This window comes from Capra hircus, chromosome 1, assembly GCF_001704415.2.
Source record: "Capra hircus breed San Clemente chromosome 1, ASM170441v1, whole genome shotgun sequence".
NCBI lineage: Eukaryota > Metazoa > Chordata > Mammalia > Artiodactyla > Bovidae > Capra > Capra hircus.
This window is the reverse complement of record NC_030808.1, coordinates 126934252-126961360: the sequence shown is the minus strand read 5'-3', so window position 1 is coordinate 126961360 and position 27109 is coordinate 126934252. Positions and strand designations below refer to the sequence as shown.

Genomic DNA, 27109 nt, shown 5'->3' with positions numbered 1-27109 from the left:
AGAATGTTTTTATACAAAGATCATAGTATTTGATCCTTACCACAGAACAGCTGTTTTTGAAGTGTTCCTAATAGAAGTAATAATAATTCACTTTAATCTGATCACATGTTTTCTCTCTGGCTGTATTGGTGACCAGTAACTCTGTTTCTTGAATAATTTCCTGAGGTACAATCCGTGAGCATCAACTTGGACAGAACTAACTGGCCACATATGTGTCACATTTGTGGCCTTTGCACCACTGTCTCTGAATAACAGGTAGAGGTCTTTCATTTACACGCATTACTTTCTCTCTTTAGTGTCCTCAATTTCATCATCTCCATCTCTCCTTTCCAGTTTCAAATATGCTCATCACCTGCAGTTTAAATGATTAAGCTTTATTTAACTTTGACCTCTTGACTACCATCTAATTTGTTTCTGCTTTTACTGTTGAACTCCTGAACAAGTGATTTATATCTTTCTGCTTACTACTTATTTTCTTTTTAGATCACTGTAATCTGACTTCATTTTTGAAGTTTACCAAAATCATTTAAAAGTACCTTTTTAAAAACAGTAATATTTTTTCTTAATTCTAAAATTATTACATGTTTTAAGGTACTGGTAATGATTCTGCCTAAGAATAGCTACAGTTAATGATTTGTGTCTTCTCATTCTTTACTTCATCCTTTTAATTATTATACTGTATTGTTTATTCATTTTTTTTCCCTCTTTGACTTAATTTACATTCCCTCAAACATGACATGGGCATAATCATTTCACTGTACCTTGGAAATTATCACTGAAAATTTGTTGTTCTTGGATATTATTGAAAATTTTTTTTCTGACTTGATCAGTGAAAGTAATACTTGATTTTTTAAAACCTGTATTTTCTGATTACTAGTGAATTTGAGGAATTTTTATATGTTTATTGGTCTTTTACATTTTTCTTCTGTGAATTAGTTCTTTTGCTTATTTTTCTTTTGGGTGGAATTTTATTTATTCTTATGCCTCCATATTTGATAAATACGTTAACTTTTGTCAACTATATGCATAGCAAATACTTTTCTTCTGTCGCAGAAGGCATTTCATAGTTTTCAGACCTCATCTGCCTCTGTGTCACATTAGACTCTTTGGATTGCTTATTCAACTTGTTGAAAGCCAAGGAAAAGGCAGTATAATAATATTGTATTTTCCTAATTATCTTCCTTCTGACTTCTTCTTTACTTATATGTAGACTTTTCTCTGTCCAGCAAACCCTTAATTATAGATCATCCCAAGGCTCCATCCTTAAACACTTGTCTATGGTATACAAAAGGTGGGAATATTAAGGTGAATAAATTTCAAGTTGCTCCCAGGTTATCTGGCTGATTAACACTAATATATTTAATAAGGTCTGTGCTGGAGGTAGGAACAAATTACTTGGGAGCATAGAGGAAAGAAGAGTTAATTGTTTGGTGAAGAATTAACAGAGACTACCTAGGTAGGAAAAGAAAGAAGTTTCAAGATAATAGGGATTAGCAGAAGCAGAGAAGAAAAGGTGAGTCGTATTTGTGGTGTATCTGCTGATATATGTAAATTACTTACGCCAAGGTTGGTAGAACGTGAATCTGGGAATGTAAATTGGACCAAGTTGTGATGGACACTTAAAGCCGTGCTAAGGAATTTGGACTTTACTCTGTAGACAATTTAACCTTTTAAGAATCAGGAACCTTTTAAAAATTACGTGTAACTGTATATACAAATATACTTGTGTATTTTAACAACTTCCTGTGGTCTGAACAATAATAAACTCAGTGTCCATAGATTACATATTTAAAATGTGTATACATATATATCAGAGAAGGCGATGGCACCCCACTCCAGTACTCTTGCCTGGAAAATCCCATGGATGGAGGAGCCTGGTGGGCTGCAGTCCTTGGGGTCGTGAAGAGTCGGACACGACTGAGTGACTTCCCTTTCACTTTTCACTTTCATGCTTTGGAGAAGGAAATGGCAACCCACTCCAGTGTTTTTGCCTGGAGAATCCCAGGGACTGGGGAGCCTGGTGGGCTGCCGTCTGTGGGGTCACACAGAGTAGGACACGACTGAAGCGACTTAGCATACATATATATAACTATATATACACATATTTTTAAAGTATGAAAAATCTGCTTTAAATATATCATGTATGATTTATGTTTTAGAATAGAGATTAGAGGCAGGGAGGCCATCAAAGAGGCTGTTATCAGATGAGATGAATAGGGCAATGGCAGTAGAAATGCAGATGAGGGAATGTCCTTCAAAGGAATAGCTTCACATGGGATTTAGGGACTGAGGAAATAAAGGGGGGATATAAGAAAGGAAAGAGTTAAAAATAATCTTGTTTTAATAGCTGTCATTAACTGAGATAAAGAGCATTCAGGATGAGAAAGGGAGAGGATGACTTTGGTTACAAATAGGTTAAACTTGCATTACCTGGGGAGCATCTTGGTGGACATGTTTGTTGATTGTTGGAAACACAGATCTGAAGCTCACAGAAAAGATCTGAATTTGATGTTTGGAGATGTGATATTGAGAATCATTAGCATTATGTGAAACTTGAAGCCTCTGTCGGAATGAATGAAATTGCCCTAGGAGCACTTCTGGAGGCTTACAGGGGAAATGAGGCCTTAGTGAAGATTGATAAGTGTATCAGGAAGATTGGAAGAGAGAGAGGAGGGAAAGCAAGAAGATCTCTTAACGGAAAGACAAGATTTGATAGAGGCTTTTGGTGATTATTAACAACACTTGAGAGAGTGTGTATCTTTGATTGACTGCTGTGACTTTTTAAGAAAATGTTTTGTAATTTTCATTATCTGTTTACTCATAGTCATCATATAGTATTTCTTGAAAAGGCCTTTAGTTGAGGTTTATAATTATTTCCAAAAATTGCTTTTTTTTAAAATTTATTTTTTAAAGTAAAAATCAGTCTTTTGTGGAGTGGTATCAGAAGGTCATAACTTGCTGTAGGAACTGTAAAAAAAAAATCTTCACTAAATGTAGAAATTTTTGTTTTTTCTTTTATTAAAGTAAACAAAGGACATATGTAGCCTTTAAAATTGGAAGGTAATCTTGATATTTTCACTTATTTTATAAGTCTTTGCCCAGTTGTAGCCTAAATAGTACCATAGCATTTTCTGGGAATTAAATTTGAGCTAGAGTTGAGAGAACCATCTTTTTAACTTCAGAGGATCTAAGAATGTGTACTGGTTGGATAGCTTTAAGAGCTTATTTGTTTTTTATTTTTAATTGTTCGATGATATATGGAGAACTTTTCTGGTGGTCCAGGGTTTAAGAACCTGCCTGCCAGTGCAGGGGACATGGGTTTGATCCCTGGTCCTGGAAGATCCCATGTGCCTCAGAGCAGCTAAGCACATGTGCCACAACTGCTGAGCCCACAGACTCTAGAGCCTGAGTTCCAGCTCCACAACAGAAGCCAATGCACTGAGAAGCCTGTGCTCCGTAGCTAGAGAGTAGCCCCTGCTTGCTGCAACTAAAGTGAAGGAAAGCCTGTGTGCAGCAAAAGATCCAGTGCAGCCAAAAATAAATAAATCAGTTAACTAATTTTAAAAAAGAAACTGGCATCTAAACCCTGATTAGATGTTATTTTGAGATGCTAGTCTGCCATCTTCTTAGTTTGCCGCCTTTCCGAATAAAGTTGTTATTCCTTTAAAAAAAAAGAATATTTTTCTTTTTGTAAAATTTTTAGTTACAATATTACAGACAATTAATTTTGGTCACTGACTGCCCACCCCACCCCCGGTCCCCTTCCTGGAAGTAACAACTGTTATTAATATGGGGCATAATTTTTTGTTAGAAACCTTTATATGCCAGAACAGTTAGGATGAAAACTGATTATAGATTAATTGAAAACTTGAGACCTAGGAACCATGTTACAAAAAGATAGGAAATTGTAAAAGTAAGGCTTTGAAAGTCTTTTATTGTGTGATGTGTTGTCCTATGATATAGTGTCTTCTTCCCTTAAAAAGGGAGAAGAAGAGAAGAGAAAAACTTTTTGTTAAGAAAAAAATTCCATTTCCAGTAAGGATCCTAGTAATATTAAACATATACATTTTACCTCCTAATGTATATTTTCTAATTATTTTAGTTTTCAGAGGGATCTAGGCTCAAACAATTGAACCATGGTAGAATGGTAGACTGGTTAACTTGTATTTCTTACCTCTTGATTCAGAATGTTGTAAGAGAATTTCACTAGGATATCAGAGACCTGAATTCCATTTATGATTCTTACCACTCACTGGCTTTGTGACCTTAAGCAAGTCACTGGACCTTCTTAGGCCTCGTTCACCTGTAAAATGAGGTTGGGTTTAAGACAGCTAATGTGTTTTTCAACATTAGAATTGTCATTTCTGCTGGCACTTACTTAGCTCTTAGGTCAAACCTACTGTTTAAATAGCTTAAGGCTACACTTTTGTGTCTGTTTGCATAGGAACTGTATCAGTTATCTATTGCTACATAACAAATCACCCTAATACTTAGAGGCTTAATTTAGCAATCCTGTATTTGCTCATGATCCTGCAGGTCATCAGTTTGGGCCAAGCTCAGTGGGGTGGCTCTTCTGCTGGTCTTACCTGGAGTCACTAACATGCAGTTACTTAATTGACTGGGCTGAATGATCTGATCCATGTGTCTGACGGCTGGTGCTGGCATGTGCTGCCCCTCCAAATGATGTTGAGGGCAAGTCCCACTGCAGATGGGTATTAAGACTACTGGCGTTACATTTGCATCCATTACATTTGTATGTACATTTGTACATTTGTACTACTGGCATTACATTTGTATCCATTGGCAAAAGTAAGTGGCATAGCCACACTCAGAGTCAGTGCTGGAGGAGACAACACAATGGCACAGACCAGGGAAGTATGATTTTTTGAAAGCCATTAATATACCAGTCTGCCACGGAGACCAAAAGGAATCATTCTAAACCCTGTACACTAAGGTACCTAAGTGTTGCCTGTTACTGTTACGGCCAGAATTTGTTCAGTCCTCTGGTTTTTTTTCATCTTATATAGGAAGTCACACTTATCCCTACATTTATCTACCCTTTCATCATTTCTACTAGTAATCAAGTAGGAACAAGGCCATCAGGATGTTGCCAGTTAGTGATCTGTATCAGGATGAAATTTCTAAGAATATGTTATATCTAAAAACGGGGCCCTAGTAGAACACAGTTTTTATGGATGGTAAGAAAATGCTGCCTAGAAGTAAGTGGTACTGGAAAGCTAAGAATATATATATATATTTACTTAGAGACCAACAAAGATGGTTTCTGTGTCCACAGTTCCTTCATTTCTTTTTGTGTTTTCTCTCCTTGTCTGATTTTAAGAAACTGATATAGCATCTGGTATATAAATGTGTGTATATCTGGTCTAAACTTTTTCTGTCTACGAGTTTGTCAGTATAGTGGGGAAATGAAATAGTACCTTTAAATAATGTGTTTTGTATTTGGTTCCTGGGTTGACTGGTTAATTATTTACTTGTTTATTTTAATTTTATTTTTTTGAGTTTTAGAGCCAAGCAAATGTTTAGTCAAAAGTTCTATTCCTAAGAGATTTTTCCCAGTTTAAGCAAACTGTTGAAATGACTACTCCATAAATTATACATGATTTTACCATATACTTCCTTAAGTAAACAGTGTTTCCCAAAGACATAAATTAGCTGTCAGATAGAGAATAGGACTGGATAAAAGTTATTTTCAAAAGAGCCCAGGTCCTCAAAGTTGTGTCAAGAAACATGGTTTCCAGACATACCTAGTGTGAAGCACTGGGGGTTATTTGTTTATTTTTGATGTTGCTGATCTCATAGCTAGTGAAATAATGAGTTACCTTTGTTTAAAATAGTAAACATTAAAACACTGTTGGAGACCATAAGGATGCACAGAATAAGCTTTCAAGATCATTGGAACTGAATGTTGTTACAGAGGAGGTAAATGAGATGTAGAGTTTAAATAAATCCCCCAAGATCACAGAGCTAATAAGTAACAATTGACAGTCAGCTGAGAATTAGTGTCTGTTGGAAGAACCTGAACAGGAGCACCTTGGTTTTGAAATCGGGCTCTAGCACTCGTTAGTGTGCAGGTTTTAGTATCATTCAGCTTTCCTCATCTGTACTATACCATCTACCCCCCAAGATTGTTACGAAGATTAAACAACATGTGTAAGAATGTTTACTCCCCCGTAGATATTCAATAAATTTTGGCTTTTCTTTTCAGTTCGGTGCTCATTCCACTATAATCAGGCTGCTTACATTTTGTATTTAATAGCTGCTGTCTAACTTGTTTAACTAAGGATAGCTCACAACAAGAATGAGGAACGATTTTTTAGGTCTTACTTGTATTTCAGAAACTTGTTCCTCCTCTCCCTGTTCCTTTCTTCCTTCTCTGAATTCCCTTCTCCTTTACCCTCCAACCTTTCTCATTCATTCATTTATTTATTTACCTTCCCTCCTTCCCTTCGTAACTCCTCTCTGTCCTGTTTGATTCTCTAGGGCTGATGACATTTCTTTTTCAAGTGTTATATTGCCCAATGAAATGCTGAATGTGTTGGCTGGTATCCTAATACCTAATGACTTCAAATATTTTTCTTTGTTTTTCTGTCATGCTTTGTCAGTTTCTTTGACTTCTTGAGATCCTATGCTCTTCTCTGCTTCTTTGGACTGATTAGTCTCATGCAACCAAATCTTTACATTTTACAAATTGATATCTTAAAAGGAACTTGATAAGAGTAAGAGCTGGGAATAAAATTGCAGGTTTTTCTCAACTTAACAACAAATGGCTTATTTATACAGCTAGTCAGAAAAGGGTTTTTCTCCCAGAGGATATGAACCGTTCAATTCTTTTGTGACAGTGAGTACCATGGACACATGAGACGTGAAGTAAGAGAAGAGGGTCCTTGCTTCCGGGCTTTTTTTTTTTTTAGCCTTTGAACTAACTTTTGGTTAGGCACTTGTAACAAAGATGTGTTTCCACTGATCTGTGTTGTGAGTCATAAATAGAACAGGTATTTCTTAAATTTCTACTCTAGTTTTTAGAAGCATTATTGGTTAAGTAGTACTCTTGCCTGGAAAATCCCATGGACGGAGGAGCCTGGTGGGCTGCAGTCCATGGGATTGCAAAGAGTTGGACACGACTGAGCGACTTCACTTTCACTTTTCACTTTCATGCATTGGACTAGGAAATGGCAGCCCACTCCAGTGTTCTTGCCTGGAGAATCCCAGGGACGGGGGAGCTGGCTGGGCTGCTGTCTCTGGGGTCGCACAGAGTCGGACACGACTGAAGCGACTTAGCAGCAGCAGCAGCAGCAGCAGACTTTGGTTGAAGAATTCTGGAAATCAGCTTGCCATTTAAAATATAGTGTCATTGTGATTATTTGTTCAATGAGTAAATGAATCCATCAAACCAGTACATTTCCCAAAAAACTTTTTTTTTTAATGGGCGTGGGTTGCCGTGCCCTCCTCCAGGGGTTCTTCCCAACCTAGGGATCAAACCTGTGTCTTCCTGCGGCTCCTGCGTTGCAGGTGGATTCTTTACTGCTGAGCCACCAGGGAAGCCCCTAAAAAGCCTTTTTTTTAAGTTGAGGGCTTGCTTTAGTGATGTTTGGATGTATTGTACATGCACACATATGTACACTTACATACATATTCATAAATTATGTATAAAACTAAAAATCCCGGAAATTGTCGAATAGGGTCTATATGGTTACTTTTTAATTAATAGCTTTATAGATGTGTTATATACATGCCATAGAACTTACCCTTCTAAAGCATGTAGTGCCATGGTTTTACATATATTCACAGAGTTGTGCAACCATTACTACTAATCTAATTCCAGAATAAAATTTTAAAGACAATTTTTCTGCGTTTGCTTTCTTGTTATGTCTTTTCTTTCCACTTGATACACTAAAATTGATATATCTTGACAGAAAACATTTTTTTTTTTTTACTGTTTTCCATAAGTTTTCAAATGTTGAACTGAAAGACCAAGCTAGGTCATAAGTGAAAGGATATGAAGTATAATTTGGGCACTTAAATGAAAATTTTTATTTGGTAAAATCAAAGAAAGTGAGCTATTTTTTACTTTAACGTATATCCTTTGTTGAAGTTTTTGTGTTGAATGTTGGAGTAAATTGTCAGTCATATGCAAAACCATCTACTTCTTAAAACTTGAATTGAGGAAGGAAATGCTTTGTAACCAACATGGCAAATACTCCATTATAATAAGAACATTTCTGTTTCTTCCTCTCATACTACTTTGTTCTTTGCTCTGTGTCTGTTTCTGAGACATAGAAACTCTTTAGGGAACTGCTTTGATTTTTTTTTTTTTTTTAAATGCATTGAAGCAACATAAGGCAGTGTTTGCAATGTTTTGATAAAATCAAATTTTCAGTAAAATTATTTTACTCATAATTTCAAGTCAGTTTTCAAAATTATTAATGACCATATGATATTGTTATTTTCTATTCTCTTATTGGAGCTTATAAACTCTTATTAAGTGCAGATATGTCTGTGTAGACAAAACACAGTTTATTCATAGTGTTAAAGAATTGGGAGGATTAGTTTGCACTATCATTGTACAATCATTGTACATTGCTTGTTATACTGAATGTACTCTGGGTAAAAAAGTGAATCTGAATAAGTACTGAAAAGTGCAATTGTATATAAATACGACTGGGTTTTGGTCTAATCCCCTAATTCAGAATGGCTCAGAGAAGGGTCAGTCAAGTGGTAGAGGAAAATGAGGCACCTTTTCATTCTTTAAAATACAGAAACTGCTTTATAAAAATGGATTTTGGTATCAGCAGATAAAAATTATTTTAAAATGTTTTTTTTAATGTATTATATGTAATGGTGCTGATGATTATAGAAAATATGTTTCCTCATTGTTTTACTTATTTATTATAGGAAAAGTAGCCATCAAAAAAGAAGACTTGTGTAACCACAGTGGCAAAGAAACTTGGTTTTCGCTACAGCCTGTTGATTCCAATTCAGAGGTTCAGGTAAATATTAAGGAATAAGTGATGGAAGAGATTGTCACTCACAGAAAAGAAGTGAAAAATGAACTGATTATACTCGTTCGTACAGAGAGAGCTTCTCATACTTATTTTAAATTCTGGCACCATGCAGTATACATCTCTGGTAACATATAACTGGAAGAAAATGCCTTGCCACATGAAATCAAGAATAATGTATGTGTATGTGTTTGGAGGGTGTGTATTAGGAGGACATTTGTTTCCCTGCCTTAGTTCTTTTGTTTGAGTCACAGTAGCAAATCAGTAATTTTTTTAGATGAGGAAGAAGTTTTAATGAAAAAGATATGTTTTGTTAACTCAGAGGAGAATCCTTAGAACTGTGTGATTTCGTCTGTTCTGATCAGGATGCTCTCTTTACTCTGGAATAAACTAGATTTGGGCCAGTGTTATTCATTCAAACCGTGCCTAAGCCCACCATGGAGAGCCTTCGTACCCACTGTGTTTCCTGTTGTTCACCTTTCTTTTTATTTGAAAGGATATCATTACTCTTTTCAAAGCTGTTGCTTTAAATAAGAGATCTTTCCTCTTGCCAAAATGAGAGATCGTAAAGATTCTGTGTGTGAGTTAAAGAAATATGTTCAGCTGTGTAGCTTAACTTTGTATTTGTTTCTGAAAAGTGTGAGCTGCTCTTCGAAATTGTTATTTCTATCTAAAGGGAATCCTTTTTTTCTTTTTTTCTGGTAACCTTGTTTATTTATAAAAATATGGTAAGGATTGTGAAATTGTTTCCCAAGGGCATAACTGCAAGCAGAATTCTTCCTCTCTGAAAAGAAGTTATAATTTGCCACTGTGACTCAAACTGAAGTTTAAGGCAAGAAAAAAAGTACTGCACGCACACCCACAGATGTTTGCAAATAAAGTGCCCGTGTCTCTGTTTCCTCATAACCTCTCAAGCATTCTGTTTGATTAAATTCTCAAAAAATTAAGTATTTTTTGCTAAAATGCCTTCTTAAGTATAAAATATAATTGAAACTTTTTTCCTTTCCTCAGTCTATCCCATTTTAATGTTCTTTTCTTTACATTTGACAATAACTCTTATTCTTATCCCAGTTATACTATTTGGTAAATGATCCAGGTGGGAGGCAATGTGATGATATGGAAAGGGTTTTAAACTTGAAGTGTAAAAATGTAGGTCCTAATTTTCATATGTGGTTATTTTACTGACCTTGAATTTTATTTCTGTAAAATGGGAATGAAAGTTACCATGTTGACTCAAATGATTATGAGAATTAAGTGAAACACCTTTAAGAGTACTTCAGAAGCTGTTAATAGCTATACAGATGTAAAATGTCTGTTTACCACTAGTCAGTCAGGTGTTCATTTCCCTGATACGCCTTTACCAGAAGGTAGACACGAACGTTTTGAAGTGCTTATCTTTCTCTTTAATAGGTGTAACAAAAAAAGAAAGATATGGAAAAGACTTTGAGAATTGGTCTAAAAGGAAGTTTGAGGATTATTTTAAAATGTAGCTTATTAAAGTCCAGTGTTATTCTTATGACTAATGTGATCTGTTAAAGGATTTAAGGGACCCAGCTCTCCAAAGTTAGTTATTTCTGTAGAATACTCTTTATATAATTATTGGAGATGGTATTAGAGATCAGTACTGGGAAACAGACTTTTTATTTGATGGTGTATATTTAATGGTATGTCCAAAACATGAAAATCTGCAAATAGCATTTAACTGTTAGATATTGTTATATGTTTTATTTGCTGTGAATTATTTTCATGACCATGAGTTATTAACCTTTACAGTTCTTTTGTCTTAAATGATAGTTACTTTGTAAGATCCACTCACTATTTAAAATAAATTTTAGAAGGAAGAGTATTTCAGTGGTTGGGAGGGATGCATAACACTGGTCACATTAATGTGTATATTGAAAATATTGTTTGGCCCCAAAACAGATCTCGGAATATTAAATTAACCTTGTGAGTCTGAGAAAGATAGAAAAGCAGCTTGATTCATACAAATTCTATTTTGTTAATTTGTTTCTTGCTTAAATTTTACAGAATTTCATAAAAATGTCATGGAAATAAGAGCAATTGGTGAAGCCTTAGGAGAAAGCAATGAGACAGGTTGAGTTCAGCAGGAATTTAAGCTAATAATTGCCATTAGTAATTAGAACAGCATATACCATGCACAGTACTAAGGACTTAATATATATTATTTAACTTAATCTTCAGATTAGCATTGTGAGTTGTAGATAGCATTATGTCCATTTTACAGATGTGGAAAATGGACTCATAGAGGTTAAATGATGTCTGCAAAGTTACAAAACTATCAAGTGGTGGAGCCATGATTCCTATAAAGAGCTTATCTGATTCTTAAATTCCTAACCACACTTCTTACTGCCTTTCACTTTTCTGTACTGTTGGTCAGAAAAAGATTCCAACAGATTATTAGGAGAATCACTTAGGAAAATCTGAGTATAAGGCACTGAAGTGTACCAAATTAGCTCAAAGAAAAAGGGAAAGATGATAGACAGTTCCTAGGGAGCTCCTTGGAGTATGATTATAGGAACTTTAATATGACCAATGAGAGCTAGAACGTTGTCAGGCAGTTACAGAGGAGCTGCAGGTTCTTACTATAACAGACCAGATACAGTTCACATAGTCAAAATGGTTTTTGAGGTTTCTCATAAAGTACACTAAAATATTGTTTTTAATTTTTCATAAAGTACACTAAAATATTGGGTGGTTTATTTTTTTTGGTTGACTGGTGCATAAAATAGCTGGCTTGCATTCGGCACCATGGCAAATAAATATATACTGCATAGACTTTCTCTCAATACAGCAGTAGGTACTGCAGAAGGGACACAGGAATGAAACCCACTGATGCATTTCTCCCTACTCATGTGTTCATTGTGCTCATTTGAGTATAAGTGCTTATTATTTAAATACTGTTTTTTTCTTTCCCTTTTATTTTGTAAAGTGAATAGTTACTGTTTTCTGTTTCCCTTCTAGTTTTAATAACTATTCACTTTGCAAAATGAAGGAGAAAGAAAAAAATGATTTAATGATGGGATTCCATTGTATTCCTTTTATATATCTGATGAGACTACATGTCTCTCCCTTCTGCTTCTCTCCATAAACCCACTCTAATTTCTTATTGACAACTAAAAAAATACCATATCAGTCTTTAAGCCTGTTTGACCATATGGCCCTGTCACGCTAAGGGCTGTAGTCAGGCCCTTAGACCCCTCACCCTAAGACCTCTAAGGTCTGACTCAGTTCTCTGTCACAGTTTAGAGAGAAAATATGGCAGATTTGGGTTAGCCCACTGCAGTGTAATTTGATATGATTGGGGAGTAAAGTTTTGGGGCTTGTCCTATAAGGAAAGGGTTAAGGGTTGAGGAAATGATTGATATCTGCTTCAAGGGAGATACTTGATTTCCTGGCTCCAATTGGTATTTGTACCCAAAAGAGTTGCTAAGTTATTGTTGCCTAAGGATCTTCAACTGTGCATGAGAACTTCACTCATTCTTCAGTAGATAGGATTCCTTTCAGTGCTAAAGTTCTAGGGAAGTAACATGCAGAAACATAATTTAGCCCTCAAATAAGAAGCTCCCTTAGTAGTAAGATGGGTTTTATATCAAAACAATTCAAAAATTGCTAAGAACACTTAACCCCTTACCTTGAATTGTTTCCCAGATGCTTTATTAATTGCTGTTAATGTTAATTTTTTTTCAGTTTTCTTTTCAAACATTCAAGATAAATAATATTTCATGAGTGCATTTTTCTATACTTTTGTTTTTCCTTATTTTGTTTTGTTTTGTTTTGCAGCATTCCTCTGTGGCTTGAACTATTCTTTTCTCAACCTACTCTAACCTGCCTTCAGACCCCACCGTGGGTTGGAGGGAATGCATGGACAGCTTTCACTAATGTTTCTGTGTTACTGGGTCTGGTGGTCATTTTTCAGTCCTCTTCTTACATGGTCTTTCAGCAGCTTTTGGTATTGTTGACTGCTCCCTGTTTTATGAAGCATGTTCTTCCTTAATTTCTGGTCCTGGTTATCATCTTACTTCATTTGGTGTCGTTTCTCTGTATTCTTTGCCACCTAAACAAAGTTAGGTGTTGTGTTGGTACCCCTTCCTATAAGTTCTCTTTTGGCTAAGGTGATCTGCAGCCATGCTTTTAAAGCTGTTTGGTCCTGGAGTTCACCACAGACTCTTTAAGTATTTTTCTTTCTTTATTTTTCAGGCATTATGATTAAAAAGTATGCTTTTATATTTGATATGACTGATTAAACCAAATCGTATATATGGAGAAGTTGGTGTTCTCATTAATTAAGGGTATTTGTCTCAACACAACTTGTACAAGCAGTAAACCCAGATGCAGTGTCAGTCACATCCTTTTGCTGTAATTGCTTAGTTAATAAGTCTTTACCAACAAGCTTATCTTGAATTTCTGGATCATGCCATAAGTTATTGGTCGTTTTGTAGGGTTTTTTTTGGTGTGTGTGGGGGTGGTAATATGGCTTCTGCCCTATTTAAAACAAGCATTAAAAAAATGCAATAACAATGTATTCTTATATGCAACTATGTGTATGTTTTTTGTTATAAATTTATAGAAAACATTTTTAAAAATAAAAATTTAAAAGTACAGTGATTATAGCAAATAATGCATACATTAGGATTCGTTTAAACATGTCCAGTTAAGACATAATGAGTATGTAGGTATTTTAAAAACTGCATCTGTAAATTTGTAAACATGGACTAATAAAAGGAATGAGTCATTCTAGATCAAAATAAATAATTTTTAAAGAGAAAACAAATCCATCTGTAAATAGAAGATAATTAAGTACAGCCTTTGTTTTTTCATCAGATAGGCAGCTGTGTCCAAAATGATTCATAGAATTAATTATTATATAAAAGAACATTGACCAGAAATCTAGAAGTTTCCTTCAGATGAAGAAAAATTTTCATCAGTTGAAAATTACTGAGTTCTGTGAGATTATTGTTAAAATTTAGTGTTTTGTGATTGAAAACTAAAGACCCATGCAGTTTTTAAGTGCATGTATTGTGTTTTGCCCAAATACCTGTGTTCATTTGACTTTCCCAAACTATGCAAAAATTCGTGTAATAGCTACGATATGGTATGAGAATATATACACTATAAAATTAAAATAATCTCAGATTTTTCTATGTGAAATTTTTATAATAGTAGCTGAAATAAAGTTAGAATATAAATCCTCAGATAGTACCAGAGTAATATAAGCTTCTAAGTATGCTGCTTATACATATTAATGTGGTATAGTTGCTTATATCAACCTACCATGATTAGTGCTCTGAAATATATATAGAATAATGCCCTCTAAGAATTTGATTTGTTTTTAAATGAGAATATAGAAGATGATCAGATATTTGATCTTCCATTATTTCCTCATATATAAAGGGTATATTATTTTGTTATTGAACCTTCCTTATGAGGATGGATAATAAGAAAGCTATGGTGGGTCAAATCACACTGCACATTTATCACCAGATATAGTTTCTTGTCAGCATCTTACAGTTACTTCTTTGTGAGTACCGTCCCTGTTATTTTTAGTCGCCTTAGGATTCTTTATCTTCTGTTTTCATCAGTTTTACTATGCCCTGCCTACATGTGGTTTTCTTTATATTTATCCTCCTTGGGTGTTCCTAGGGGCTCTTGCTTTCTGTGCCTTGATGTCTGTCTTCAGTTTAGGAAAATTCCAGGCAATTATCTCTTTCCATTTTTCCCCTTGTTTGTTCTTTCTCTTCTCTTCTGGGACTTCAGTTACATGAATAATAGACCATTTTACTATGTCTCATATGTCTCTTATGCACTCTTCCTCTCTGACTAATCTATCATCTACTTCACCAGTCCTCTTTTCAGCTATGGCTAATCTGTGGTTAAATACATGTTCATTTTGGTTATTTTATTGCTTAATTCTAAATTTTTCATTTGACATATTTTATCATTTCCGGGTATTTGCTCAGTTTTTCATTTCATTTTCTATCTATCTCAAAAAACCTCCAAACCAAACTCTATGTCAGTTAAATCCATTGTCTATGTCTCTTACGAATCTGATCCTCTCTGTCAGGTTTTGATTTTTTGGGTTTCGTGGAGTGGGGGTTGGTGTTTGGTCTAATGGCATGTTTCAAAATTTTTGATGGAATGCTGGATATTGAAATATGAAATATTTTAGAGATAATTTGAAGCTCTGGATATTTTTTCCTCCCTCCAGAAAAATTTGCTTTTGGCATGTGGTTAGGCTAGAGGCTGATCTCTTTAACCCAGTTAGGGATTTGGCTGATTCCAGGCTAGATTTCACTCACTGTAAGGCTGATCTATGTTGTTCACCTTTCCTGCTCAAGCATAGGCCTTCAAAGATTCCAGCAGAAAGCCTGGGTGTTTACAAGGGCCTCTCTATCTTGGTGGGCCCTGGGCTCCTGCTTTTATCATTTCCAGCATGAGATTATAGAAAGTTCTGAGTAAGCTTTTTAGCCTCTCAGGCCACTGCTGAAGTTAGAGAGTCCCTTCCAGCAGCTTCTGTGGTTGCTCTACCGGCAGCTTCTGTTTACACCTCATTGGCTAGAACTCTATCTTATGGCTATCCTTAGCCACTGTCCCTGGCTTCAAAGGAAACTAGGAACTGTTTTGCTGAACTCATAATGTTTTACTGAAACCTGGTGGCTCAGAGGGTAAAGCGTCTGCCTACAATGCTGGAGACCTGGGTTCAATCCCTGGGTTGGGAAGATCCCCTGGAGAAGGAAATGGCAACCGACTCCAGTACTCTTCCCTGGAAAATCCCATGGGTGGAGAAGCCTGGTAGGCTACAGTCCATGGGGTAGCGAAGAGTTGGACACAACTGAGTAACTTCACTTTCCCCCCTCCCAGCCCCAAATAAACTTGTTTTAATACTCTCCATATTTATAAAATGGTGACAGATGTAAGTAAAACTGAACTTGCAGGTGAATATAGTAGGGAATACCAGATTTTTCTTAAGTGTTTTCAAATGGACCTTCAAATAATTTTTAAAACTTTCTGTTCATTTTCTTTTTTTACTAGAAAGCAAAACACATTGATTGGTAGTAGAAACTTTAAAAATCTAGATGAACTTGAAATCCTACCAACCAAAGTTTGATCAATGTTTTGGTAGGGAGCTTTGTAGTAATTTTATATAGCAATATATGTAGTATGTTTTATTTTTACAAATTAACTTTGAACTATATACCCTATTTTGTGATTTGTTTCTTTTACTAAGTATCATATATATATATGTATATTTCCATGTTAAAGTATATAATGAGGGTAGTACTTACAGTTTAGAAATTAGTTTCCTTAGTTCAGTTCATAATGCTTTTTAATTTTAGTGTTCCACCCTAGTAGTATGTATCTTGTGTCTCCTTGCTCGCTCTCCACTCTTTTTTTGACCAGGTTAATACGTAATTATGTTATTGTTGACTAATACCAAAAGAATGTTCTGTTTAACAGCCAGTGGAAGTAATGAACATATTAGGTAGCCTCTGACTCAATGGCAATGATTCCTGGTAGAACCCCATTAAATATCTTCTTTATTTCTAGTCTTGACTTGATACAGTGTTCAGTACATTTGATACAGTGCATGATATTGTCAGTGAAATTATTATACTGTTATTCTACTCTTTATTAATAGTTTTTATTGTTTTTAAAATAGAGTAGATCCTAGACATTTTCTGAGAAGCATTTGGGAGTGCCTTGTTAGTATACAGTTTCTACCATAAAACGCATATATGTTAAAATGGTACAACTGCTTTGAGATGTAAATGTTGATGCAGTTGGCTAGGCTCACTCATGAGTCAAGTGACACAGATGCTGGTGTGACAGCAAACTAGGATTCAGAATTTTCGTTGAGTCATAAATTACAACGTATCATGGACCTTCTCAAGATCACTCTTGAATAGTAGGGGCGTGAATATTAAATGCCTGATGAATGAAAGACCTGTTTTATAAATCACATATGATTTTATAAATAATTTATATCTAGGTTTTTAGTGGAAGGTTTGCTAGATCTAGTTCCAATTCCACCTAACTGCTGATTTTATGGCAACTGATGCCTTTGTTTTTTAGAGCTTAACTTTCTTATGCAGACTTTTATGTTGAGATACATCAATGCTTATTGCTCAATCCCTTGAGCTTTATGGTCAGTGAACCTCAGAATCTCTCTTGTATAAAATATGCCCATTAAAAATAGGCTGATTCAGGTTAGATTTCTGCATATGTCTAAAGGCTTGTTTCAAAGAAGAATAGTAACTAGATAATAAACTTTTCATCCTCTGATGAAATTACTTACATCATTAGTCTCTAGATATCACACCCTTGAAATCTTCACTTGGCAGTGTGACAGTTTGTCATGTCAGTTGGGTGGAGGTAATCTAGCACCAATTCTTAACCAGTGCTGAATTGCTCATTACCAGTTTAGAATTGCTCATCCCTGATGGCAGGGTGGAAATAATCAAGTCCTGGATTATATTGTTCCTAAGCCTTTGTTTCTTGAGAAGTTGATAGTTTGCTTTAAACTTACAATACTAAATTTTTTAAAAGTCCGAAAGTAGCCCTTATTTTCATTCTTAGCATCCTATGTTTTCATCAGTGTTCTTCGCCTGTTTATTGTCTATCCAACTAGATTGTAAGTTCTTATAAGTAGTAACTTCCCTGACCAGGGATTGAACCTGGGCCCTGAGCAGAGACAGCATAGAATCTTAACCACTGGCCTACCAGGGAATTCCCAATGACTTTATTTTATACTTATGTAGATTCCTACCTACTCCTACAGTGTCTCCTAAAATATAGTAAATATTCCATAAATCTTAATTATTTGAGAAAAGTAAGTGTGACAAATTGAATCTTACCAGTTTTAAGTTACTTTTATTGTTTAAATTTGTATGATACTATCTTTATACTTATCTTTTTCTGGACAAAACATTCTGTGTCTTGAATTTGCTCAATTCAAATTTTCCTAAAATGTGTGTTATCTTCCTAATTCATGATAATTGAGATAAATAAATATTTGTTGAATAGGGAATAGAATTCTTAGATTTGAATATCATGTTCAGTATAAGCATTTGACTGCTTATCTCTCAGATTTTGATCTGCATTGTTGGTTATAAGTCATTTAACATGTACTTGATGTAGACAAAGCCATGTGCTAAGGATCACTAAAATTTAGTTAGTGGATAACTAAATGTTATGACTGCCATTTGAAAAAGAACATACCTTTATAGCACGTGGAACTCTGTTCAGTGTTATGTGCCAGCCTGGATTGGGGGGAATTGAGAGAAGAATGGATGCGTGTATATGTATGGCTGAATCCCTTTGCTCTTCACCAGAAACTACCACAACATTGTTTATCTGCTATACCCTAATACAAAATAAGAAGTTTTTTTAAAAAAAGAATATACCTTTACTTAATATTTTGTCAGTAAAATAGATTTCTCAATTTGTGATTTTTTTTTTGTCTTTATAGGGTAAAGTTCACCTTGAATTAAAACTGAATGAACTGATAACAGAAAATGGAACTGTGTGCCAGCAGCTTGTTGTGCAGTAAGCATATTTCTTTTGCCAAAATCAACTAGAAATAATTCTCCATTTTGTATTCTTTGACTCTTAAGTCAACTCCTTATTTTAAATACTTCAAAATCTTCTTTTAAGAAATGAACTCTGCTATGTTATTCCTTTATTAATTTGTTTTCTAGTTCATTTTCTCACATCTAGTCTACTCAGGTTATATATGTCATTAATTCATTCAACTAATAATTTATTTAATGTGTGTTAAATGATAGATGTAGGGTGTTTTCATAGGATCACAGATAAACATGTGTATAGCCTAACAAACAGGAAGGAGTTGGAAAAGCTTCCTAGTAGATGGCCTCTAGAAACTCCAATAGATAAAACCCAGCAGGGCATTATGTACCTTGAGATTACCAGTGTTGATTCTTACCTGCTTTGAATTCCTTTTTTACACTTTTGCTCTCAACTCATTTTTATCACCCAGACTCTAATCTTCTAACTGTTCAGTAAATCTGTTCCAGCCTTTTCCCTCTGTCCAAAACCCTTCCTCTGGGCTGTCAATAAACAACTGAATATCCCTGACTTCTGAATGTTTTCTCTATGTCTTAACTGATATGTAGTGAATATCCCCTGAAGTACTGTTCCCTCTGCTGCCTTCTTAGTTCAGTTGCTCAGTCGTGCCTAACTCTTTGTGACCCCATGGATTGCAGCACGCCAGGCTTCCCTATCTATCACTAATTCCCCAAGCTTACTCAAACTCATGTGCATTGAGTTGGTGATGCCATTCAACCATCTCATCCTCTGTGATCCCCTTCTCCTCTCACCTTTCAATCTTTCCCAGCATCAGGGTCTTATCCAATGAATCAGTTCTTTGCATCAGGTGGCCAAAGTGTTGGAGTTTCAGCTTCAACATCAGTCCTTCCAGTGAATATTCAGGACTGATTTCCTTTAGGATGGACTGGTTAGATCTCCTTGCAGTCCAAGGAACTCTCGAGTTCTCCAACACCACAGTTCAAAAGCATCAGTTCTTCGGCGCTCAGCTTTCTTTACAGTCCAACTCTCACATCCATACATGACCACAGGAAAAACCATAGCCTTGACTAGACGGACCTTAGTCGGCAAAGTAATGTCTCTGCTTTTTAATATGCGGTCTAGATGTGTCATAGCTTTTCTTCCAAGGAGCAAGCGTCTTTTAATTTCATGGCTGCAGTCACCATCTGCAGTGATTTTGGACCCCCCCAATATAAAGCTTGTCAGTGTTTCCATTGTTTCCCCATCTATTTGCCATGAAGTGATGGGACCAGATGCCATGATCTTCATTTTCTGAATGTTGAGCTTTAAGCCAGCTTTTTCACTCTCCTCTTTCACTTTCATCAAGAGGCTCTTTAGTTCTTCATTTTCTGCCATAAGGGTGGTATCATCTGCATATCTGAGGCTATTGATATTTCTCCTGGCAATCTTGATTCCAGCTTGTGCTTCATCCAGCCCAGCATTTCTCATGATGTACTCTGCATATAAATTAAATAAGCAGGGTGACAATATACAGCCTTGATGTACTCCTTTTCCTATTTGGAACCAGTCTGTTGTTCCATGTCCAGTTCTAACTGTTGCTTCCTGACCTGCATATAGGTTTCTCAAGAGGCAGGTCAGGTGGTCTGGTATTCCCATCTCTTTCAGAATTTTCCACAGTTTGTTGTGATCCATATAGTCAAAGGCTTTGGCATAGTCAGTAAAGCAGAAGAGGATGTTTTTTTGGAACTCTTGCCTTTTCAATGATCCAGCAGATGTTGGCAGTTTGATCTCTGGTTCCTTTTGCCTTCTCAGTCTGAGGCTATGTATTCTATGGGCCAGGGAGCAGGGTCAGTAATACTCTCCTACTGCTGCTCCTAACAGGCTTCCCAGGTGGCGCAGTGGTAAAGAATCCACCTGCCAATGCAGGACATGCAAGAGACTTGCGTTCCATCCCTGGGTCAGGAAGATCTCCTGGAGGAGGAAATGGCAGCTCACTCCAGTATTCTTGCCTGGAAAATCCCATGGACAGAGGAGCCTGATGGGCTACAGTCCATGAAGTCAAAGTCAGGCATGACTGAGCCACACATATACTATACTGCTGCTCCAGACTATTCTCCTAAAAAAAAAAAAAACCCCAGCTCCTTTGATGTTTTCTCTTTCTGTATAAATATATATTTATATTATGTACTTATATATGTCTGCTGCTGCTGCTGCTGCTGCTAAGTTGCTTCAGTCGTGTCCGACTCTGTGCGACCCCATAGACGGCAGCCCATCAGGCTCCCCCGTCCCTGGGATTCTCCAGGCAAGAACACTGGAGTGGGTTGCCATTTCTTTCTCCAATGCATGAAAGTGAAAAGTGAAAGTGAAGTTGCTCAGTCGTGTCCAACTCTTAGTGACCCCATGGACTGAAGCCCACTAGGCTCCTCCATCCATGGGATTTTCCAGGCAAGAGTACTGGAGTCTACACACACATAAAATACTATATATATTACTTACTTAGTTAATTTCTTCTGAACTCTTTTAAAGAAGGTTGCACATACCATAATCCTTATATTATCAGTATGTGTTTTCTAAGAATAATGACACTATTATAAATAGTATAAATATAATATTTAAATGTACTCTATTACAGTTTTTGAATTTAGGAAGTTTAACATTGTTACAGTAAAAGTATTATCTATAGCTTTTATATTTCAGTACTTTACAGTTACTACATTTTACTTTTGTCAACTGTTCCAGTAATGTCCTTTAGACATCTTTTTCTCTCCAAAAAAGTATACGGTCCAAGATCATGTGTTACATTTAGTTGTAATGTCTCTAATCTCCTTAACCTGTAGTCAGCAGTCTTTATCATTTTTTGTCTTTCGTGGTACTGAAATTTTTGAAGATAGAGGCCAGTTATTTTTTTTTAGATATTCCTCAATTTGGATTTGCCTACTGAAAACAGTTAAGATTTGTGTATAGTTTTTCTTCTAGACCGAGAGCATATAGTGAAGGTATTTGGATTAGTCCACCTTGCACTATTCTCAACTCTATTCAGTTTGGTTATGTTGTATACGTGAAATACAGTTAAGTGGATTGATTTGGTTTGTTTGTATTTAGTTTAATGTTTTTCCCCATCCTTGTTGGTTTACTTTTATTTTTTGAATATGTAGAATATCTGGATGACTTCAGAAGTCAAAACTATACCAAAAGGCATTACTCAGAGATGTGTTAAATTCCCATCTCCTTATATCCAACTCTAGGCAACCATAGGGGCTTCCCTGATAGCTCAGTTGGTATAGAATCCACCTGCAATGAGGGAGACTTGGGTTCGATCCCTGGGTTGGGAAGATCCCCTGGAGAAGGAAAAGTCTGCCCACTCCAATGGGTATTCTGGCCTGGAGAATTTCATGGACTGTATAGTCCATGGGGTTGGAAAGAGTCAGACACGACTGAGTGACTTTTGCTTTCAGGCATCTATGATCTGGTTTCTCTCCCTGTATTTTTTGCCTTTTACAGAATGTTATATGAACAGATTTATATAATATATAATCTCGTGTCTTTTACTTAGTATACTGCTTTTTAAGATATATCCATATTATATATCAGTATTTCATCCTTTTTTTAGGTATTTTTTATTTTGTGTCATAACTTATTCGTAGATACTGTTGTCCTTGTTTTACAGGTGATGAAACAATGCACAGATTGGTTAAATAAGTCCAAGTTCATACAGAAAGAGTGGAGTCTGGTTTTAAACTCTGGCAGTTTGATTTTTTTTTTACAGGAAATTACAAAGTACAGAGAGGTCCTTGGTACCCTTCACTTAGTTTCCCTTAGTGGTTACATCTTACATAACTATAAATACAATATAAAAACCAGAAAATTAACACTGCAGAGTATACATTTTATCATTTTATCATGTGTAGATTTGTATAACCACCACCACAATCAAGATATGACATGATTCTATCACTGTAAATATCTCTCTTATGCTAGCCCTTTATAGTCACACCCACACTTCCCCTACCACCATCTCTAATCTTGCAACATCTGATCTGTCTCCATATCTAAAATTTTGTCATTTCAAAAATGTTATGTAAATGGACTCTTATAATATGTAACATTTGAGGTTGGCTTTTTCCCCAGTCAGATCCAGCCAGTTTTTGTGCACAGTTTTTAAAATCTGTTTGGCCAATTTCTGTCTTTTATTTAGTGAATTTATACCACTTACTTTTAATATAATTACTGATGTTAGGCTTCAGTTCTGTTCAGTTCAATCGCTCAGTTGTGTCTCACTCTTTGTGACGCCATGGACTGCAGCACACCAGGCCCCCCTGTCCATCACCAACTCCTAGAGCTTGCTCAAACTCATGTCCATCAAGTTGTTGATGCCATCCAACCATCTCATCCTCTGTTGTCCACTTCTCCTGCCTTCAGTCTTTCCCAGCATCAGGGTATTTTCCAGTGAGTCAGTTCTTCACATCAGGTGGCCAAAGTATTGGAGTTTCAGCTTCAACATCAGTCCTTCCAGTGAATATTCAGGACTGATTTCCTTTAGGATGGACTGGTTGGATCTCCTTGCAGTCCAAGGGACTCTCAAGAGTCTTCTCCAACACCACAGTTCAAAAGCATCAATTCTTTAGTGCTTAAATCTACCAGGCTTAAATCTGCCATTTTATTTTTTATTTTCTGTCCCCTATTTTCTTTTTCCTGTAAGTTGCTTGAACACTTTTAGCCATCTATAATTTTTTAAAAATCTACACTGTATCTCTTTGTTTAGTTTTTTTAAGTGTTTGCTTTAGGTTTTACATTGTACATGTGTAACTTATAGTCTACTAGTGTTGACATTTTGTCAGTGAGAATAAAATGTAGAAACCTTACCTTCTTTTAACCCTATACCATTTGTAATATAATTGAAGTATTTATTGTACAACAGTAAGAACCTCCATCAGTGTTAGTCTTTCAGCTATCTAACACAATTTAGAAAAGAAGAGAATTCTAAGTCTCTTGTATTTAGTTACATATTTGCTCTTTCCATATTTTTTCCTTCCTGTCATTTCAGGATCCCTTCTTTTATCACTGTCTTTTATGTTTAGAGAATTTCCTCTTACCATTATTTTTAGGATAGGTCTACTGGTTACACTTTCTTTTAGTTTTTCATTGTGTGAAAATGTCTTGATTTTTTTTCTTCATTCCTAAAGGATATTTCACTGAACATAGAATTCTTGGTTGATAGTTCTTTTTTTTTTTCCTCAGCACATGAAAAATGTACTATTTCCTTTTGGCCTCCATGATTTTTGATGAGAAATCCACTATCATTCAAATTGTTTTTCCTATACAGATTTTCCTATGTTTCTCTCTGGATACTTCCAAGATTTTTTTCTTTGTCTTGTGTTATAGTCTAAGTGTTATAGTTTGACTGTAGATTTGTTTGGGTTTATCCTGCTCAGCTTCTTTTTCTTTTTTTTTTTTTTTTTTTTAATTTTTTTATTTTTTTTTAAATTTTAAAATCTTTAATTCTTACATGCGTTCCCAAACATCCTGCTCAGCTTCTTGAACCTACATGCTCATATCTTTTGCCAGATTAGGAAATTTTTAGCCATTTTTTCTTGTTACGTTTATCAGCCCTGCTAGATTTCTCCCCTGTCCTTTTGAGACTCCAGTGGCTTGAATGTTAGATCTGTTATTATCCCATACATACCTGAGGCTCTGCCCACCATCCCCTCTCTTTTTTTTTCTGATCTGTTTTCCCTCTGTTGTTCCTATTAGGTTATTTCTTTAAGCTCACTGATTCTTTGTTCTGTCTGTTCTACTCTTGGACTCATCTGTGGAGTTATTTTTATTTTGGTTATGGTATTTTTAAGTCCTAAAATGTCTACTTGGTTCTTCTTTATTTCTTTGGTAAGACTTTTTTTTTTTGCTGAAACTTTCTATGTTTTCATTTATTTCAGATGTGTTCATAATTGCTCATTGAGTCATTTTTATGATGCCTGCTTTCACATTTTCTATCAGATAAGTTCAGCATCCATGTTATCTCAGTGTTGTCATCCTGATTGTCTTTTCTCATTCAAGCTGGAGATTGTATGGTTTCCAGTTCTATCCTGTACATTTTGGGAATTATGTAATGAGACTCTGAATCTTACCAGACTCTGACTCTCTGCTGGTGGGGGAAGAGGAGTTCCTATTCATTATTATCATGTAGAAATAGAAGCCCAGGTTCCTGAGTCAACTGCTGTTGATACCCCTGGAGGAAGGAGAAGAGTTCCTTGAAACTGCTGAATGAGAGCTGGTTCAGGCTCGCCTTTGCTTCTTCCTGTTACCACTCTGACTGGGACAGGGAGGAGTACCTTATTACTGTTCCCTGTGGCCTCCAGTGATATCCTGGTTGGGAGGAGTCAGTTACACCTACAGAGTGGTGAAAGTCTAACTTTCCCGCTCAGCCTTCTCTGATGCCACCCTGACCTGGAGGGGGAGGAGTGGTTAGACTTGGTGGCGATGGAAATCCATGTTCCTCACGTGGTCTCTACTGACTCCACAGGAAGAAGGGCTCATTACAGCTTGTCAGAGGTCAAAGTCTAGGTTCTCACCTCAACTTTAGGCCTTTGTTGATGGGGGTGTGAGGGTAGAGCCAGTGTTTATCATGGTGTTTAACTGGAATAGATGGTTATTGTCTAAAAATGGCTTCTATCTTGCTAAGCTGGCTAGAGAAAGCTGGCTTTTCTCTAGGCATTTTTTGTCTCTTCCCATTGGTACTTCTGGGTTGGTAGCTTCTCTGGTACTCAGTCTGGGATATATAAGGGATAATAAGAAAACCTAGGGAATTCACTGCTGAGTCCCAATTTTGTTGGTTTCCAAGATCTTTGATTGACTTGCCTTCTTCTCTTCACTGCTTAGTTTTATTATGTTTGTTCAACATCCCGGGCTTTTAGCCATGCTTGATGGGAAGAAGAGGGAGGTACGCATCTACTCCATCTTGTCCTAGAATTGGAAGCCAGTTCATTTCTTTTTATTTAAGAATAGTATTCCTTTGTATGGAATTTGTTTACACATTCACCAGTTGATGGATATTTGAATTGTTTCCCATTTGAGGCTGTTATAAAGAAAACTGCTATAAATATTCACAAACAGGTCTGTATGTGGACATATATTGATCTGCATTCTTTCCTTCCTTGTCTTTTTCAGTTAAGCCTTCACTGTCCATACTCAACGTCCATAGAACAATGGAACTCCAGTAGTAGCTTTGTGGGGTTTATTGCTGATTTCTCAGCTTTAGAGGTATTTGGAAGTTTGTGGTATTTTCTTTTTTTCAGTGATGTTCACAGCTTTCTGTGCTGTTTTCTTTGCGCTCCTTGCTGAACTTAACAGTTCTGGGGAGAGGTCTGTGGAAAGTTTCATATCCCAGTAGTTGCCATTACTCTCCAGGCCTAGAAAGCTCCCTGTTGTAGCATTTCTTGAACTTCAATAAGACTTCCATCCACTGATCTTTCCCACATTCTTTCCTTCTCCTATTTTACTTTCTTCTAGGCCTTTTTCCATGATCTGTCACTATAGTTATTTTCTTACAGGTTCCCTAAACTCCCCTGCCCTTCTCTTCATCCCTTTAATATGAATGAACTCAACCTCTTCCTTTGTGTTCAGTGTGCACCTGAATATTGCTAGAGAAAAATCACACAGAAAGACTAATTAAATTCATGGTCACAAACCTCACATGGGTACTTGACAATTAATGTGGAGTTTTACTATGCTTCTCATTATACCTGTGAGATTCTCCATCTCTGCAAACTGTAAATTGGTCACAGCCTCCTGAATCCAAATCTGCAAACCCGGATTGGCCTCCATCTCATTATCCGTAACGCTTAGTAGATGCAGTGCCCCTTCTCTTGTTGTGAGTGAGTTCTTCCGTTTGAGCTCTGGGTTCTCTGTCGTTATCCTACTAAAGGACTTTGCTCTTTCATTTATCCCTTCTTCTGTTTCATCAGTGTTATCTGCTCTTTTAGGTTATTCTCAGTAGAGTATAAACATGTTCTAGGATCTTGCATTCTAAAAGACGTGTTCCCAGGCCTCGTCTCCACTCCCCTTTCCCACTACCATCCCTGTTTATCTGCTCTCCTTTGAAGGCAGAGTTCTCAAAGTAAGGTTGTCTAATAGATATGAGGGGGATGTATGTGTGCGTGCATGCGTGTGCATGCATGTGTGCGTACCAGCTCTATTCACTGTAGGCAGTGTCATCCCAGTAGCAATGAATGTGCTTACTTCCTATATACTTGATTCTAAATAACATTCTCCAGTCAGGATTGTACACTAGATTTTTCTGTAATTATGAAAATGTCTTTTGTCTTAATTGTTCATTTTGGTGGCCAGTAACTGTGTGGCTAATTGAAAACTTGAAATACGACTAGTGCAGCTGAAGAACTAAATTTTAAGTTTTGTCTAATTTTAATTAATTAAAATTTAAATAGCCACATGTGGCTACTGGCTGCCTATTAGACATGCTCCAGTAAAAAGAAGGTGAATTTTTTTTTAAAGTAGTGACTTGTTTGAGAGTCACTGAAACAGAGAAAAAT

At 36.1% G+C, this 27109-nt stretch overlaps 1 protein-coding gene across 2 annotated transcripts in view; it reads left to right on the top strand.

Annotated features, from left to right (window-relative positions):
• RASA2 (RAS p21 protein activator 2) overlaps positions 1 to 27109 on the top strand; it is a 124253-nt gene that overhangs the window by 32835 nt on the left and 64309 nt on the right. For both annotated transcript variants that reach the window (XM_018049720.1, XM_018049712.1), the window contains exons 4-5: positions 8914 to 9008; positions 18508 to 18584. In XM_018049720.1, coding sequence (XP_017905209.1) covers positions 8914 to 9008; positions 18508 to 18584 — 172 coding nt within the window. The remainder of the gene's footprint in view (positions 1 to 8913; positions 9009 to 18507; positions 18585 to 27109) is intronic.